The sequence below is a fragment of the Coregonus clupeaformis genome, chromosome 7 (genome assembly GCF_020615455.1).
Source record: "Coregonus clupeaformis isolate EN_2021a chromosome 7, ASM2061545v1, whole genome shotgun sequence".
Taxonomy (NCBI): Eukaryota; Metazoa; Chordata; class Actinopteri; order Salmoniformes; family Salmonidae; genus Coregonus; species Coregonus clupeaformis.
Window position 1 is genome coordinate 12,990,748 of NC_059198.1, and position 18,942 is coordinate 13,009,689.

Consider the following 18,942-nt stretch of genomic DNA (forward strand, 5'->3'; position numbering starts at 1 on the left):
GACTCGCTCCTCAGAGGGTAAAAATAATCTGAGACCTTGTCTTGTGGGAGGGTCCATTGGGGAAAACAGTGGGTGGAGCACATCCCGACTTATTTGAAGAAGTGGAGGTTGCAGCATATGAGTCCAAAACACACTTCGCTCGCTCCATGAGGACAGCAGCTGTCAAATATCAAGAAATCACAAGTCCAACAACTGACACAGCCCAGCTACAACAGGAGGATGTGACTCAGACCAAATTTACAGCTGCCAGTAACCGTGAGTTCCTTGAGTGGTGGCACTGGGACAGCATCGGAGCTGCATGTGAGCCAAGATGTGGAGGATGCCGATGTGGAAACTGTCCACCAGGAGGAAAGGAAATGACCCTGGCAGAGGAGAGGGAACTGGAGATCATTAAAGAAGGCCTCACCTACAAGAAGGGGGATGCTCACACACCGGCTCCACATTGGGATGCAAAGTATCCTTGGACGGTAGATCCAACCTCTCTCCCGAACAACAAAAGTGCAGTCCAGGCTTGTTTCTTAAGGATGGAAAAGCAACTAAGCAGAGAGCCAGACTGGAAAGTCGCATATGCTACCCAGATCCATGAAATGGTCGAGCGAGGCGCAGCCATAAAACTCACCAACAAAATCATGGACGAGTGGAACGGACCAGTGTGGTACGTAAGCCACCTGGTGGCACCAAACCCTCATTCGGTGACAACACCGGTTCGTATTGTATGGAATAGTAGCCAGAAATACAAAGGCGTGGGTATGAATGATCTTCTTCTGAAGGGACCAGACGTTCTCAACCCTATAAGAGCTGTCTTGCTGAGGTTCAGAGAAGGGACGTATGCATCTCTAGGAGACATCAAAAAGATGTACAACTCTGTATGGCTGAAGGAGCGTGAGATGCATCTTCACAGGTTCCTCTGGAGGGACAGCCCAGATGAAGAGATAAGTGAATATGCAATAACCAGAGTCAACATTGGGGACAGACCTGCTGGTTGCATTGCTCAGTTGGCTATGAGGGAAACAGCATGCCTGCCCAATTTTCTTCACTTGGAGGATGAGCGCAGAGTCATTGAAGAGGACAGTTATGTGGATGACCTCTTAACCTCCCAAAATGACCTGAATAAACTTGACAAGATCACAGCAAATGTCGACAAGATCTTGAAAGCTGGAGGGTTCTTCCTCAAACCATGGGTCCGGTCAGGGCAAAGTGGGAGGCAAGGAATGGAGATGGAGGTTCTAACAAAGACACAAAGTAAAACCTTAATTCTTCCAAATCAAATGAGGGACGAAGACAACAAAGCCTTGGGTATCGGCTACCAAATGGATGAAGACAAGCTCTACATGTTAACCTCAGTTAACTTTTCCAAAAGGAAAAAGAAGATGAGAGTTGGAAAAAATCTTCTCAAGGAGGTGGTGAGAACTGAGACACCTAACCCACTGACTAGGAGGGCTCTCTTAAGCCAAGTGGCTGGACTGTACGACCCAATTGGCTTAGTTACACCTGCCAAACAGAAGGGAGCAATTCTTGTTCGAAAAGCATTCCAAGAGGGAGGGGGGGAAACTAACCCAAGAAACCTGGGACCAACCTCTCTCAGAAAGCCTCAGAGAAGAAGCCATCCAGCTTTTTGAAGAATATGTGCAGCTTGGAGAGGTGAAATTCCACAGGAGCCTCACACCAGCTGGCTGGGAAAGGAAACCTTGGGGCATCACATTCTCTGATGGAAGTGACAAAACCTATGGAGCTGTGATGTACTTAAGATGGGAGACAAGTCAAGGCACTAAAGTTCGATTCGTTGAATCAAAAGCCAAGCTGACACCCCTGGATCAGAAGGGAGAAGCTGTAAAAGCTGAGATCTGTGGTGCTGTCTTCGCAGCCAGGATCAGGAAGTATGTGGAAAAGCATGCTCGAATGAAGATCGAGAGATGGTTCCATCTACTTGACAGTCAAACGGTCTTGGGAGCCATTCAAAGAGTCAGTTATGGGTACAAAACCTTCTTTGCAAATAGAGTGGGTGAAATCCAGAAGGCTGGACAAGTGCAAGACTGGTGGTGGATCCGTGGGGATCTAAACATAGCTGACATCATAACAAGAGGGGGTGCTCCTGAAGATTTGAAGGAGAATTCCACATGGCAAAATGGACCAGAGTTCCTAAAGTGGCCAGTGGAGGAGTGGCCTATAAAATCAGCTGGAGAGGTTGCAGCTCATGCCAGGGAGAGTGTAAACAAGCTCCAGAGGAAGGCATTCTCTCCAGAGGAAGGCGGTCCTCTGTAGCTCAGCTGGTAGAGCACGGCGCTTGTAACGCCAGGGTAGTGGGTTCGAACCCCGGGTCCACCCATACACAAAAATGTATGCACGCATGACTGTAAGTCGCTTTGGATAAAAGCGTCTGCTAAATGGCATATTATTTATTTATTTATTTATTTATTATATTCTCAGGTACATTAACAAGAGCTCAAGCAAGAAGTAGTCAGCAGAAAGAAGACCTACAAGGCACTCAGGAAAGTCCAAAGAGTGAAACTCAAGAGGGAATACCTGTGGTAAACCCAACTCTTCTTAGAAGGAAGCCCACTGGCTGGGTTAAATATCTTGTGGAAGTAAGAAGATTCAGTAGCCTGTCCAAACTGGTGAGAGTCGTTGCCTGGGTTTGTCTAGCAGCCAAGCAGTGGCTGAAGAGGAATGGCCGGGCCCCTAAACAGGCAAAGAGGGAGGTAAGATCACCCAAGCAAGCTGTGCTGCCTGTCAAAGAACATGAAGATGCACTCAAATACCTTTTCCTCGCAGCTCAAGAAGGTACAGATTTTTCAGACACAACTCTAAGCAGACTGACAGTGTACAAAGATGTGAACTCTGGGCTGCTAGTTTGTGGAGGCAGAATTCAGACATTCAACGAAGATAAGACAGCAGTGCCAGTTTTACCCTTTGAAGCATGGGTGTCTACACTGCTGGCACAAGAATCCCACAAAGCAAACCACGAGGGAGTGGCGGGAACCCTTCTCCGGATGAGGAAGAAAGCCTGGGTAATAAAAGGCCATAGACTTGCCAAGGAAATGGTTGACAGCTGTGTGGTCTGCAGGAAAAACAAGGCAAAACAGTGTCAACAAATCATGGCTGACCTGCCTCTAGAGCGAACAGGCCCAGCTGCACCTTTTGAATTCACCACCATGGACCTGTTCGGCCCTAATGAAGTGAAAGATGAGGTCAAGAAGAGAACTAGACTCAAAATATGGGGAATAGTCTTCTGCTGCATGGCTTCCCGAGCCATACACACTGAAGTGGTGAGTGACATGTCATCTGAAGGATTCCTGCTAGCCTATCAAAGGTTCACTTCACTGAGAGGACACCCCAGGAAACTCTGGTCAGACCCTGGCACTAACTTTGTAGGAGCCAAACCCGCACTTCAAAAATTCCTTAACCAACTAAACAAGTCTGAACTTGAAGACACAGCTGCCAAGCATGGTACAGAATGGTCATGGAAGATCCACCCTGCAGACTCTCCCCATAGGAATGGTGCCGCAGAGGCAGCTGTCAAAGTAGTGAAGCGGGCGTTGAGCAACCTTGGTGGAGATGGTGTTTTCACGTGGGGAGAATTCCAAACTTTTCTCTTCATGGCAGCCAACCTTGCTAATGAGAGACCCATCGATGCAAGAACTCAAAGCAGAGAAGACTGTGTAGAGTACATCACCCCGAATTCTCTGCTTTTAGGACGTACCAATCCAAAGGGAGACCCTGGAGATTTCCAGTTTGATGGCTACCCTTACAAAAGACTTTAACACATTCAAGCAGAGTTGAGCCATTTCTGGAAGAAGTGGAGCCAATTGGCTGGACCTAATCTGTTCATAAGGAACAAATGGCACACCAAAGAGCGAGATGTTGCTGTTGGAGATGTGGTCTTGTTGGCTGACCAAAACGCCCTAAGAGGACAGTACAAGCTGGCTAGAGTGGTCGGTGTCAATGCTGACAGCAAAGGCATCGTAAGAGATGTGCTTGTGAAGACTTTTCCCAGCTATCCTGTTCACATCACAAAGTCAAACAGCAAAAAAGGGCCCACAAGAGCAAACGGTGAAAGAACGAAGAGGCTTCAAACCAAAATCCCAGCCACAATTCTTCATAGAGATGTCAGACGCCTTGTCATTCTACTTCCCATTGAATAACAAACAGAGGTGGGAAGGGCTTGTGTGACCTCTCTGGATTTGAAAAAAACAGGAGCTCAAGTGGGAGGTGTTGAGCTGAGTCTCAGGAGTGAGTCAAAGAACTACACTTCCCAGAGTGCACCAGCAGCAGCAAACCGGCTGCTTGTCAACTGATCAGTCATTTTCACTGATTTGGAGCACCTGTGAAGGCATGGAGGGGTTCAGTCATTCAGAAGAACAAACTTCAGAGAGAAGACTCCAAGTTCACTCACATGTTCAGTCCAAAGACGCCAATGGTAAATGGTTAATTCATTTAAGTTATTTAGAATGTTTATTTAAATGTTTAAACTAATTTAAGTTCATTAAAATGTTTAATTAAAATGGTAACTTTTTGTTCTGTCTTTAAAGGTTTACAACCTAATTTACTGGCTAATTTACTGGACAGACCAATCAACTGAAAGCAAACTAAAAATAAAAAAGATTGAGTCAGAAATTTGAGTTGTCCCTGTGTCCTTTGGATGGTGAACAAGAGGAGGACTTGACAGGACTGTTTTGAGTTATTTTGGAGTAGCTGTTTGAGATAGTTTCTGGTAACTTTTTTTTTTTTTTTTTGGGGGGGTAGATATTTTAGGTATTTTGTTGCACAAATGTCTTTGCAGGTGAAACACGTCTTTATTACATGAGGTTTTTTCACATGCAAAATAATTTCTAACCCTAAAGGGTCATAATTGAACAGTTTCTTTTTGCCATTGGCCAACAGACTGATTATTAAAAAAATGTATCCTAATTTATTATTCCCTTACAGAAAAACCACATGATTTCACGTGAAAACGTGGTTTTGGAACGAATGTCATATGTGATACACGAATGTCATATGTGATACACACAGTGTTTTTAACTTACATACTTGACGTATGTTTTTTTATACAGTAATTATTATTCCATGTGTCCTTACCTGGGATTTGAACTTACAACCTCTTGGTTCACAGCATTCAACTCTTTCTGCTACGCCACCACACCTGTGCTAATAACTTATTTCACCTGAATTAAAAGTGAATCTCAGCTTTGTCAAAAATAAACTTAATAAAAACAAGTAACATTGAATAATATGACGCACCAACATTAGACAACTATACAGAAAACCCTCAAATTGGTGAAATAAGTAAATTAAATCAATGATATTCCGATTATTTGATAACTAATAAAATGGCACTCTTTTGCTAAGTGCAGTAATGAATGTGTATGGGAATGTCACAATGTGAAGTTTTCCAAAAACGTTTTCACATGTGACATTTCACAGGCAAAGTATTCCAAAAACACGTTTTCACATGCTTTCGCATGTGAAATTTAATGTGGTATTTCCGTAAGGGGGATGCCAGCAATGTGAATTTCCTGCTATGCCACCAGATTGATTGGCAAGATTACATTTCTTCTTCTGCACTGCTAAAAGTTGCCCAGAATCAAGTAAATAATTGTGAGATAATAATATTAGCAGTGCTCAGAGACACTTGACATTAATGCTCTTGGAATTTGAACTTGCAACCTTTTAGGGTACATGTGCGGATAATCTATACTGAACAAAAATAGAAATGCAACATTTTCAAAGATCTGACCTAGTTACAGTTCATATAAGGAAATCAGTCAATTGAAATAAATTAATTAGGCCCTAATCTATGCATTTCACATGACTGGGCAGGGGTGCAGATGGGTGGGCCTTAGAGGGCATAGGCCCACTGGAGAGCCAGGCCCAGCCAATCAGAATGAGTTTTTCCCCACAAAATGGCTTTATTACAGAAATAAATACTCCTCACCATCCCCCCCTCAGCCGATCCCGCAGGTGAAGAAGCCGGATGTGGAGGTCTTGGGCTGGCGTGGTTACGCATTGTCTGCAGTTGTGAGGCCAGTTGGACATACTGCCAAATTCTCTAAAACAACGTTGGAGGCAGTTTATGGTAGATAAATGAACATTCAATTCTGTAGGTGGGGCAATGTGCTGGCTCGGAGACATTAGCATATTTGGGGGCATGGTGTAAAATATGTTGTATTTGTGGCAACCTTCATTAGAAATGTTGTATCAGTTTAAGTGGTTAATCATTATGTTGATAAAGGTTATTAAACACCTTTTGACACTGTCAGTTCTGAAATCTTTGTAAGAACTTATGACACTCACGAGCTGCACTGTTAAGAGAGTAGTGTGCATTCTCCAGTATTTTAATGGCTGCTGGTTTACAGAAAGTTAATGTTACATTTTAAATTATTTACTGTCAACTAACTGCACATATGATATGTGGCAGGGAGACTAGCTATTAATGAAGTAGTGTAAAGCTAATTGGTTTTACACTAGTTTAGATTGGAGAACTGACAGTGTACAAGCATTTTGTAAATGAACAGAATACAACAGACCATATTAACTGGGAAGCCATTCCCACTTGTGGTAAACCAAAAAGAGATGGCCAAAAGCCACGCCTCCAATAAGCCACACCTGCAATATTCTGATAGGCTGCCAATTAGCAAGTAATGTTGCTTGTTGTCAACAGGAGGCGCTCAACTTGCAACCACATAACCATCAAACACTTAAAATGCTACAACACTTCAACTGAAGGTTGACACAAATACAAATATATTTGACCACCTTCCCAAATATGCTAATGAACCCACCAGGACATTGCCCCCACCTATCAAAGCAGGGGGACCATGACTGTTTAAATTGAAATAATGTCAATTATGCATTTTAAAGTAGTAAAGTAAAGTAAATGTGGACAGTATCATCACCATAGTGGAATTAAATGTTTCACATTGAGTAGATTTCCATGTGAAACATATTTTATTCCACTCTGGAAAATCCTATTCACCTCTCAGAAGAATCAGTAGTGCTCCACAGTGTAATATTTTCCCACATGCTCCTTTACCCAGCCCTCCCCTTGGTGCCTGATCAACCAATCGGATCATAGTGTTTGCTTTAACAGCCAACCACAAGCCTCTCTTGCCCTCTCTTCCTGTTGTTGCTAGAACAGTGATGTCAACTCTCCTGTGACTCGATTGGCTGTGAAGGCTGTGCTGTATTTCAGGTCGCTGCCTAGGCTGAGCAGCACAAAGGACTGGGGGAGAAAGCTGCATCCATCTCTGCATTGGAAGAATCCACTGGATTGGGAGAAGAAGACAAACGCCACAGGCTCCATTACCCACGTCTGCTCAGAGACTCTGACCGAGACTGCGCACAGCCAGAGAAATAGAGAGAGATATTCCAGGATGTAGAGAGAGAGTGGGATAGAGACAGGGAGAGTCATAGATTTAGCACAAAAGAGAGATAGATAGATACTGGTATATAGACGGGAAGCAAAACAGGGCCGGTGCTACCTGCTGGGAGGTGCAATGAGGCTGGGTTATCGATACTGGCCAGAGGCAGGTTGCAGCAGCAGCAGCAGCAGCAGCAGCAGGGCCTTCCTCCAGCTGGATGTCTGTTATTCTGAGGCAGTGTTGTGAGTGGTGCGTAGTACCACCAAATCCAGCACGACTGTGGCGGGGGAGAAAATCTCTGACATGCCCACAGAGATGCTTCAGTCAGAAGGCGTGGGCAAGGATGCCACCCTACCTGCTGCCACAGCCGGCCCGGCTCAACCTGGCGCGGTGCCGTTGCGGATCCTCAACAAGGGGCCTGAATACTTCCGCCGGCAGGCTGCAGAGCAGCACCAACCCCATCGTATGAGCGCCGTGGAGAGGCTGGAGGCGGACAAGGCCAAGTACGTGAAGAGCCAAGAGGTGATTAATGCCAAACAGGAGCCTGTCACGGCTGCTCTTCTCCTGCCCAGCCCTCCTGGACCCCCTGGTGGCCTTGCTTATGGTCCCAAGAGAGCTGGCAGCAGCCCTGCCCTCAAAGCCTCCAACAAAAACAACGGTAAATCCGAGGTGGGCCAAGCCAAGCGTGCCAACCTCAATTTAGAGATCCTGCGGAATCTTCTCAACAGTTCAGAGAGCTGCATGGCGGGCCAGGGGAACGGGGCGAGGAGCTGGGCCCCACAGCGCTCCCGGTCCAGCGAGCTTCACCGCCGCTCCTTTGCTGAGTCGCTGCGGGTGTTCCCCACGCAGGGTGCCAACCTCAACCTGAGCGCCAGCCTCCTGCAGGAGCGGCCTGTCGAGGGCCTGCTGCACCTCTCGCTCAGCTCCTCAGACTTGCGCTTGCCCCTCCGTGTGAAGCCTGGCATTAGCGGTGGCTCCGGCCCGCCCCCGCCACCCAAGCCCCATGCCTCTGTCCCCCGGAGACCATCCCTGAACCGGTCCAAATCTGACCTGAGCGAGCGCTATGCCCGGGCAGGTGCTGACGTGGAGCGCTTCTTTAACTACTGTGGGCTGGACCCTGGGGAGCTGGAGGGCCTCGGTGTGGTGGAGAGCTTTGCCCGCGCCAACTCCGACCTCCTCTCCCTCAACTTCCGCAGCGCCAGCATGATCAGCTCCGACTGCGAGCGCTCACTGCATAGCAACGACAACCTGACAGACGACGCGGACTCGGCTGAGCGTGTCCCCTACGGAATATCTGCTGTCGAGCGCAATGCTCGCGTTATCAAATGGCTGTATAGCATCAAACATGCACGAGAGTCTCAGAAAGTCTCCCATGTTTGAGATGACTCAAGCTTTATTAGGTCATGATTAGCGGAACTAGCTACATAAGGCATTCATAACCCATCCATAAGCACTTAATAAATATAACTACTACATAGGTAGTTGTTAAACGCTTTGTGATGTATTCAACATAGCATCTTACAGTGCATTTATGTCAAAGTATAATATAATTATTGTTATTTCTGAACCATTTGTTAACCAATAGTAAACTGTAAATAATAATGTATTATGCATATGTTAATTTATTAACAGTACGTTAATACAATTGAATTATTTTTATTCATTATCATGTCAAATGTCATAGCACTAATGTCACTCATGAAGACATCCAGAGACACTATGAAATATCTACATGATAAAGAAATACATAAACCAAACTCATAATTACAAATGCTTGAAAAAAACAACATAAAACACTTGTTGGACTACATGCATATGTATAGTAAAACATGTATATGTGTAAAGTATGTATTAAAGACCCTGTATGCATATGTAAATCATCAACAACAGGCCTTATACTGTATAAAGGTAAACACAGTTATATGGATTAGTGTTTATAAGAAGTTTAAAAGCAGGCATTCAAATAATTTTTTTTCCAATTACATAACCTTCCCACAATTTAAATTGGACCTAAATTGGACCTAAGGACTGCTAACCAAAGTTCCAACTAAAGTACAAGACAGACCTACACGCTGGTGGCCGTCCTATCGCCTCTGACCACAGAACATTGGCAGTCATTTTCTGTTCATTTCCCTAAGATTCTACATGTTGAATCGACACCGTTCGTTGACACCCAGCAGGTGATCTACTGCACACGGCCAACATTTGTGGTGGTCTGTCTTGTCCTTTAAGGATAAGATGCACTATAGGATGCTGCTGTGTCAAACTGTGAAGTTCTCATACAGTAACCTTATATGCTGCTGTTTCATCATGTTTACCTAGTGCTTACAGTAAGGTTGTAGATGCTTCATGTAGATACAGTGGATGTAATTCATTATCCATTATTTGGTCTACAATAGATATTTGTGGTCCTGAAAACATTGTCCTGTCAGCCTGCATGCCTCCCCGAACCTGCAGTTGTCAGACAGAACCGTGCTTTTAACCATGCTTTTAAGATGGCTGCTATAGTACCTTACTATCTTAAAAAAAAAAAAAAGAGTTAAGCAGCATTGGCACAGTCAACATTGTCTGAGTACATGGACTGTTACTTAAGTCATTCCTGAGGCTGAGCGCATTATGTTCTGCTATTTGCACATCAGTGTTAATGCTTAGCTCCAGTGTGCTTTTATCAGTACCCAAAAGTGTGTCTGTGTGCAAGCACTGTGTGAATAGAAACTCTTTAGCTGGCAAAGCATGTTATCAACTTCTATGTGGTTTTGTACTGGTTCTGTAGTTCCCTCCATGTGGTCACTGTTGTGCTCAATGGCGAATTAGGACAGGATAGTTGCGTTTGGGGACTATTGGCTTGTTCTACGTGTCAATGCATCAGCAATGCAACGTACCAGTGGCCCAAGATCTTTTTGTATTGTGTAATGTATACTGTATAAGGACATGCATAGCACTTCAACTGCTACCATATCTATGAAAGGCTCAATTATGCTTGTTACTGTATTAAATAGCTTATTAACTGCTTAGGCCTTGTCTTTTATATTTCTTTACATTTGAATTATCCTGCAAAACGTTTAGTAAGTTCTTGTTTTCACACAAATGGCAAAACCACATGGCACATGTGTTGCGAAACCCTTCTCATAAAACCAACAGCCAATAAACAAGGAGTTTGCCTTTCTAGTCAGTCACCATTCCAACATATTGGCACTTACCAGTAATCAAATAAATCATGCTCTTGCATGTGTTAAAGACCAAGGCCAGGTAAGATTTCCGGCTGTTTAATTGTCATTTCATGTGGTTCTATAAATAACCACATTGCCTTTGCATGCCTTTATTTATAATTTGAGAAAAAATGTGTGTGTGTGTGTACCTCCCTCCATCCTACTCCTTTTTGATGAGGTCAGGGATGTAATTACTGTAGCTGTCCTGTCTGGGAATCTGACCATGAAAGAAAGAGTTTGTGTCATTACCTCATCATTGCTTTGAGGTGGTTTATGCATCCAAACAAGAGTATGCTACCTGGGATCCATTCAATCTCAAATGATTGTGTCTCTGGTTATGTATATAACCTAATGTTAGTGAATAGTGTCTGTGGCAATAGAGGCACCTGTATAGTGTTTTTATTATATTCATATAGCTCTGGCTATGTGCAGTATACAAAACTGAGTACATACAGAAGGTCATTTGAGTGAACTATCTCGTTATGTGAAGTTTCTGTACCTGTATTTTCCATCCCCGGTCTAATTTACTTTGATAAGTCTGCGGATCAATTCCCTCTTCTCATCCTGCAACTCGCTAATTTTCATCTCATAGTCCTGCTCTCTCTTTCTCTGCTCTGTCTTTGAGCATCTCTCGCCCTCTCAACACACTGTCTCATGTCTCCCAGGTTCTGTCTTACATTCTCCAGTATATATATTTTGTTCTCCAGCTCCATCAATGTGTCTATGTATGCTTCCTTGTCTTTCTTTTTCTCTCCTTCCATAGTCTCGCTCACTCTCCTTTTCTCCCTGCACCTCCTCTCTCACCCGCTCCATTTCCTTCTTGACCCTCTTCTCCATGTACTCTCTCTCTCTCTCTCTCGCCTTTTTCTTTTCCATTTCCTCTTTCTACCTCTTTCTCTCTCTCCTTCACCCTCTCTAACTCTTTCTCTCTCTCCTTCATCCTCTCTACCTCTTTCTCTCTCTCCTTCATCCTCTCTACCTCTTTCTCTCTCTCCTTCATCCTCTCTACCTCTTTCTCTCTCTCCTTCATCCTCTCTACCTCTTTCTCTCTCTCCTTCATCCTCTCTACCTCTTTCTCTCTCTCCTTCATCCTCTCTACCTCTTTCTCTCTCTCATTCATCCTCTCTACCTCTTTCTCTCTCTCCTTCATCCTCTACCTCTTTCTCTCTTCCTTCATCCTCTCTACCTCTTTTTCTCTCTCCTTCATCCTCTCTACCTCTTTCTCTCTCTCTCATTCATCCTCTCTACCTCTTTCTCTCTCTCATTCATCCTCACTACCTCTTTCTCTCTCTCCTTCATCCTCTCTACCTCCCTCTCTATCTTTCATTCTCTACCTCTTTCTCTCTCTCCTTCATCCTCTACCTCTTTCTCTCTTCCTTCATCCTCTCTACCTCTTTTTCTCTCTCCTTCATCCTCTCTACCTCTTTCTCTCTCTCTCATTCATCCTCTCTACTTCTTTCTCTCTCTCATTCATCCTCTCTACCTCTCTTGCTCTCCTTCATCCTGTCTACCTCTTTCTCTCTCTCCTTCATCCTCTCTACCTCTTTCTCTCTCTCCTTCATCCTCTCTACCTCTTTCTCTCTCCTTCATCCTCTCTACCTCTTTCTCTCTCTCCTTCATCCTCTCTACCCATTTCTCTCTCTCTTTCATCCTCTCTACCTCTTTCTCTCTCTCCTTCATCCTCTCTACCTCGTTCTCTCCCCCTCATCCTCTCTACCTCTTTCTCTCTCATCATCCTCTCTACCTCTTTCTCGCTGTCTTTCATCCTCTCTACCTCTTTCTCTCTCTCCTTCATCCTCTCTACCTCTTTCATCCTCTCTACCTCTTTCTCCCTCTTTCATCCTCTCTACCTCTTTCTCTCTCTTTCATCCTCTCTACCTCTTTCTCTCTCTCTTTCATCCTCTCTACCCCTTTCTCTCTCCTTCGTCCTCTCTACCTCTTTCTCTCTCTCCTTCATCCTCTCTACCTCGTTCTCTCTCTCCTTCATCCTCTCTACCTCTTTCTCTCTCTCCTTCATCCTCTCTACCTCTTTCTCTCTCTCCTTCATCCTCTCTACCTCGTTCTCTCCTCCCTTCATCCTCTCTACCTCTTTCTCTCTCATCATCCTCTCTACCTCTTTCTCTCTGTCTTTCATCCACTCTACCTCTTTCTCTCTCTCCTTCATCCTCTCTACCTCTTTCTCTCTCTCTTTCATCCTCTCTACCTCTTTCTCCCTCTTTCATCCTCTCTACCTCTTTCTCTCTCTTTCATCCTCTCTACCTCTTTCTCTCTCTCTTTCATCCTCTCTACCTCTTTCTCCCTCTTTCATCCTCTCTACTTCTTTCTCTCTCTCCTTCATCCTCTCTACCTCTTTCTCTCTCTCCTTCATCCTCTCTACCTCTTTCTCTCTCTCTTTCATCCTCTCTACCTCTTTCTCTCTTCTTCATCCCCTCTACCTCTTTTTCTCTCCTTCATCCTCTCTACCTCTTTCTCTCTCTCCTTCATCCTCTCTACCTCTTTCTCTCTACTTCATCCTCTCTACCTCTTTCTCGCTCTCCTTCATCCTCTCTACCTCTTTCTCTCTCCTTCATCCTCTCTACCTCTTTCTCTCTCTCCTTAATCTTCTGCTCTTCTTCTCCACTTTTTTGTCCTCCTTCATCACTGTCTGTTTGTCCTTCTCTCTCTCATCTCCTTCTCCTTCCTCTCTACCTCCTCCTTCCTCTTCTTCATTTCCTTCTTTGCACTCTTCAATCCCTTCTCCAACACCTCCTTTATTTATATGTTCTCTCCCTCTTTCTGGATCTTGTACAGCAGTCCATAGAGAGCCTTCAAAGTTTCTTCCTTCATCTGTGCATTTGCACTCTCTTTAACTCTCTCTGTCTCCCTCTCCAGTTCTCTCCTCCAGCCCTCTCACTCTATCTGAGGATCTATTCTATTCAGTCTAGTCCAGTCTACTGGTCTAGTTCAATCTAGTCCAGTCCAGTGTAGTCTAGTCTAGTCTAGCCAGGTAAAATTAACATGGCAAAGTCAGATTGAATCACTAATTCAACAGAGGGGAAGTTGTATTACAGCTAGATTGTAATAGCCCACCAAAATACCCACCAAATAGGCTACTTAATTACAGATGATTGATTAGGGAAACTCACAGCACAAGAACATTGTCCGTTATCCTCTTTCTGTTTTTTCAGGTCTGTGGGGAAAAAAATTGATGGAAAAAATAAACTAAATCTATTGATTTCCACCTGATGAGTTTAAGTATTCAGACTTATGGGTGTCATTCAGGCTGATAGGTTTGCATTGTGCTCTGCTCCAAGTGTTCAGCAAAAGTCACTCAGAAGTGAAATTCATTTTTGCAACATCTAGATTGTTGGGTATGTTGTCATGACAATGGCATTATGACGCTCCAGAACCAGAATGATGATATTATGATACTCCAGAGTTCTGGTCCTGTCCTGTCAGTGCTGGTCTACTCCCTCTGTAAACTAGCATTTCATCCTCACATGTATGCCCCTACACCAAATATTCTCAGAAATAAATCTATAAAATAATGGGTTCTCTTCAATTTCTTTCTCCAAAACACAAACCATAGAGATTAGGCTAATAGGCTATTTCTATGACACAAACTGCTTTCTCAGTTGACTAAAGATTAATCTCTGCTAGGCTACTACACATAATTGTTCAGTATTGTTATAAGCCAATCCAATCAATTAGCAGTTAGATGAAGGACAAAGCAGTTAGATGAAGGACAGAAAACTAATAAAATACTGAAAAATAAATGTTTTACTAAAACCTCTCAGATATATTAATTTAATGAAAATATATGTTCTTATTTTCCACTATGTTTACTTATGTAGTTATCTAACACAGTAAAAAGCCTTATGGTTGTATTGTTTTTGTGCTTTTAGGCTTTACAGCGGCCGTTCTAGGTACCTGATCTGACTGTTACGTTGCCTTGTCCTATAATGAACGAGCTGGACAAGGTCGCGCAAGATTCGCATAGCCGCCTAGCTGTCACAACGACAAACGTCCGGATATCAGAAACGGTTACACTACAACTCAATGGAACAAACAGCACAGTATAGAAGACAATTTGTGACCGTGCATGTATAACGGACAGTCAATATATCGCATTATAAAAACACATTTAAGTAGGCTATTCTCTCGGACTTCCTCGCGCTTGCCAGGTGAGTTTTGGTGTTTTCCTCATATCTTTTTAATTTTCTCAAACATAACAATGTAGGCAATTTCTCAATTAAGCCACACACATCCCCATCGATATTGCAAATAGCCACAATGAAGCGTACAATATAGTCTTTAAACTGATGCTTTAGAGAAAGAAAAACGCTAAATAACCGACATGAGTTATTTTTTGTCGGGCATATTAGGGTGGTAGCCTATTGTTAGCATACTATTGCGTTATATATCTGCCTCCCGTTTCCTTCTCTTACATTTTGGCTATAGGGTTTAGTTCAAGCTTTTATTGGTATCAAATATGAGTAGCCTATTATATTCTTAGGTCATATCTGATGAGTTGGCATATTGAATCGTCCCTCTGGTTTAGGTTCACTGCGTCTAATGCTCCCTTGTATAAAAATAGCTGAAGCATCTCAATGGGGTTCGCGTCATAATGCGGTTTTCGATGGATTTTTATACTAGGCTTATGTTTCGATGTCTCATGAATAAATCCCTTACGGTGAATGAGAGCCTAACTCATTATGTGCAGTTTGATAAACATCCACTTCAAATAGACAGGAGCTTGTTTTCAGGTAATCGATTTGGTGCAGCCCTGGAATAATGAAATAACAATATTGGGTGTAGGCCTATCCGTGCATCCTATAGGCCAATTTAGCCAATATTTGGTAGGACTGCCAGCTAGACCAAGACGACCTTTGATGAAAATTTTTCAGACATAAATGAGGTAGTTGTTGATGTATTAGACATTAAGAGTTAGGCCTACACAGATGCTGAAAGCCTGTAATTACACCGATGAATAAGGGAAACCTATTAGAATAGCTATAAGAGTCTTTGCAATCAATCTTTTGTAACTTTTCTCTTTAGAAACCACCATGTCGCTGTATCCGTCATTGGAGGACATGAAGGTGGATCAATTTATACAGGTAAGAGTCCTACATTTGTTTCAACACTTCAAAAACACCTAATGCATTGTTATTGAATACATGTATAACTAATTGGCCTCATTATTTTACCAGGCTCGAAGTAGTACTTACTCCGCCAGTCCAACCAAGACACCTGCTCTACCTGCTGTACAGGATGCCCCCAATCCAAATCCTGTGGAGGAAGAAACGGGTAACCAATTCCCCCCAAAAGTCTTCCATTATCAATAATGCAGTCTGGATATGTTGTCATGTCTTCATTTTCTGATTCTACTAACCTTTTGATATCATGTCTCACAAATGATGGTAGAATTGTATCCACTTTTAGAGCAAATGGAAAATAATGATTGATCGTAGCTTGCCTTTGTTTCTCTAATTTCACTGTATCTGTTGGTTGTCTTGCAGGACTCTACCCCAAACTGTACCCTGAGCTCTCAGAGTTCATGGGGCTGAACCTCAGTGAGGATGCACTTCGCCAAGCGCTGTCCGTGGTACCAGCAGAATACTACTCTGGGGTAATCACTCTCTGGGTCTATAATTTGATATAAAATGGTGGCAGTTATTGTCAGGGGGGATTTTGTTGAACTTTCAGTCCACAGCCCTAAAATAAAATATAATTGACACCAACCCTGTTTGCTATTACTTTACTATCATGTCTCTGTTGAATCTAAAACTGACAAAATTAACCATATAGTAGACGTACATTTGTATCTAGTCCATGGGATACTGATGAATGTTCTCGCCTCTGTGGCTCTTTGAGAGTAACATGTTGGCTCTGTGTGGTTTCTGCAGGCAGTGGCTCCCAGGACTTCCGCTCTGAGCTACATGAGCGCTCCGATCACAGGGAATGACTGTGGCATCCGCAGGGCTGAGATCAGGCAAGGCATCAGGGAGGTCATCCTCTGCAAGGACAGCGACGGCAAGATCGGACTGCGCCTCAAATCTGTGGACAATGTAAGACACTGGCACTATTCAATGACATGTCAATTAATATAAAACGATCCAGTTGGAAATATGAACAAAATAGCAGGCTACCTTAGGTTTTCCCTTTAGCAAGCCTGACTATAGCGCCACTTTTGTTCTCTAAATGTCTCCCTTGGATACAATTCTGTTGTTGAGAATCAGTGTTGCTTGGCAGGGTGTGTTTGTTCAGCTGGTACAGGCGAACACTGCCGCGGCATTGGGTGGCATGCGCTTTGGAGATCAGGTGCTGCAGATAAACGGGGAGAACTGCGCTGGGTGGAGCACGGACAAGGCCCACAAGGTGCTGAAGAACGCCAGCGCAGAGCGGATAGCCTTTGTGGTACGGGACAGGTGAGCTCCCACCAGCCATTCATAATTCAACTGAGGATCCAGTTACACCACTGAATTATTGACTTGGTCCATCATGCTTCTGGATGAGGACACTGTGTGCCAAAACATTACTCTAGCTGCAACAGATATCATTATAGTACTATGGTGTGTATTATAGTGTGCGCAACTGTACATTTCCTCTGACAGACCATTTGAGCGCACCATCACCCTGCACAAAGACATCAACGGCCAACTGGGTTTCATCTTTAAGAAGGGGAAGATCACTTTTATCGTGAAGGACAGTTCTGCTGCCCGCAACGGCCTCCTGACTGATCACCACATTTGTGAAGTCAATGGGCAGAATGTAATTGGACTTAAGGTAAACAAGCTGTCCTGATTGGTTGCATCTGTGGTAGGAAGCCAAATAGCAAGGTCTACTGCACTAAAAACAACCAATGTTTTCACATTGTAGGTGACATTTTTTTATTTGAAAATTTTGCAGTGTATTCATCAGAAAATGTGTATTTTTGTCAATTTGCTGTTCTGTTCTTTGTGCCAACAATTGCTTACTTTTCCCCTCTGTTTTTGTTCCTGGGTTCAGGATCCACAGATTACAGACATCCTGAACTCCGCTGGTGGAGTGATCACTGTCACTGTCACACCCGCCATCATCTTTGAGCACATGACAAAAAAGTGAGTACGATGTATCAAGTGGTGTTCAGGGATGAAACAGACACAAAAACCGCCCCAGAAATCTAAATTTGACAGAATATTGATTGGTTTTCAACAGTAATACTGTGACACCACATAAGGAGTGAAAATGCCTATGGGAATATGCTAATATAAGGCTGTCTTTGGAGGACACTAGTCTCGCGATCCCAGATCTTGACACCGTTTTCTCATTTTCGTTCTGGAGAAACCTAGATTGGCTTCTCGAGGCTAGTAGGACACTCATGCCCACAGGATAGTCTGGGAGGAACAATCATTGATATACTGTCCATCTATTTCTCTCTACTTGTCTATAGGATGTCTTCCAGCATTGTGAAGAGCCTAATGGACCACTCTATCCCGGAGGTGTGAGGCCAGCAGTCATGTGATAGGAAATGAAGAGGCGTACCAATAACGTATGAATTGATGAGAAATTATGATTCTGCTGAGTAACCCCACGTCTCAACGCTGCATCCTGCGTTCGTGAAACAGACCAGTCACATATTCATCTTTATGCCCTTACTTCAATCAAAACCCATAACCATGTTTCTGTGTGTAAAATCATCTCTGTACAGTATGTTTGTTTCAAGCTGTAATATAAACAGTAACAGTCCATATGAATTCAGACGTCTATTCCTGCAGCGCTAGAGGAATTATGGTTTTGAATTAACCCACAAATTCGGATGAACAGGTTTGATTTTATAGGGTCCTGAGCGAGAGACCCCATCTTGCCTAATGGAAGCTCCATTGTAGCCACAGTCTTTGGTTTGAATGATGCATTGAGCTCATCATTTAACAAATATAATTCCGTCCTTTTTGTCAGTGGAGATTACTTTCCTCTTTTATGACTTTGTAGTCATGTGACACAATCTGTCTTCTTCTGTACTTTGTGTTACTTGGATTGTCTTTTTTCCCCATCTTCTATGGTACACATTTGAAATGTTTCACATGTATGCCTTCTAGTACATGTTGTAAGCTTTAAGAAAAAACTATTTACCTGAGACAAAGTGAAAATGCTTTGGTGTCTGAGGGTATCCTAACGTAATAATATTCTAAACCAGCCCACAATAAGATGTAGATACTATAAATTAAATTTAGTTTAATCTCAACTGTATGATGTAATTTTTCTCAATCCATTCCTGCATATATTGGTTGGTTAAAATGCCCTGCATGATCTATGGTCATCAACATGTCATTTTCGCACAAACAAAATAATACATAATCAAGTTTACTATGACAGCTACTCAGTGTTACTTAAATAAAGCCATACAAACTTTCCTC

General features: G+C 43.3%; 2 protein-coding genes across 2 annotated transcripts; both read left to right on the forward strand.

Annotated features, from left to right (window-relative positions):
• The first annotated feature begins 7,190 nt into the window (after positions 1–7,190).
• Positions 7,191–10,370, forward strand: LOC121569371 (protein FAM110B). Its single transcript, XM_041880265.2, has one exon. The coding sequence runs from the start codon at positions 7,662–7,664 to the stop codon at positions 8,736–8,738; it is 1,077 nt and encodes a 358-aa protein (XP_041736199.1). The 5' UTR covers positions 7,191–7,661; the 3' UTR covers positions 8,739–10,370.
• Positions 10,371–14,497: 4,127 nt separating this feature from the next.
• Positions 14,498–18,939, forward strand: LOC121569370 (syndecan binding protein (syntenin)). Its single transcript, XM_041880264.2, has 9 exons — positions 14,498–14,730; positions 15,605–15,663; positions 15,757–15,853; positions 16,066–16,175; positions 16,453–16,614; positions 16,799–16,974; positions 17,161–17,332; positions 17,555–17,646; positions 17,979–18,939. Exons 1-9 carry the CDS (start codon positions 14,649–14,651, stop codon positions 18,031–18,033), a joined length of 1,005 nt encoding a protein of 334 aa, XP_041736198.1. The 5' UTR covers positions 14,498–14,648; the 3' UTR covers positions 18,034–18,939.
• The last annotated feature ends 3 nt before the right edge of the window (positions 18,940–18,942 follow it).

Excerpts from the sequence above, each read along its gene's own strand:
- LOC121569371 (XM_041880265.2), top strand. The coding sequence starts at position 7,662 with ATGCCCACAGAGATGCTTCAGTCAGAAGGCGTGGGCAAGGATGCCACC.
- LOC121569370 (XM_041880264.2), top strand. The coding sequence starts at position 14,649 with ATGTATAACGGACAGTCAATATATCGCATTATAAAAACACATTTAAGT. Across the intron at positions 14,731-15,604 it reads GACTTCCTCGCGCTTGCCAG|AAACCACCATGTCGCTGTAT; the intron begins GTGAGTTTTGGT and ends TTTTCTCTTTAG. Across the intron at positions 15,664-15,756 it reads AGGTGGATCAATTTATACAG|GCTCGAAGTAGTACTTACTC; the intron begins GTAAGAGTCCTA and ends TTATTTTACCAG.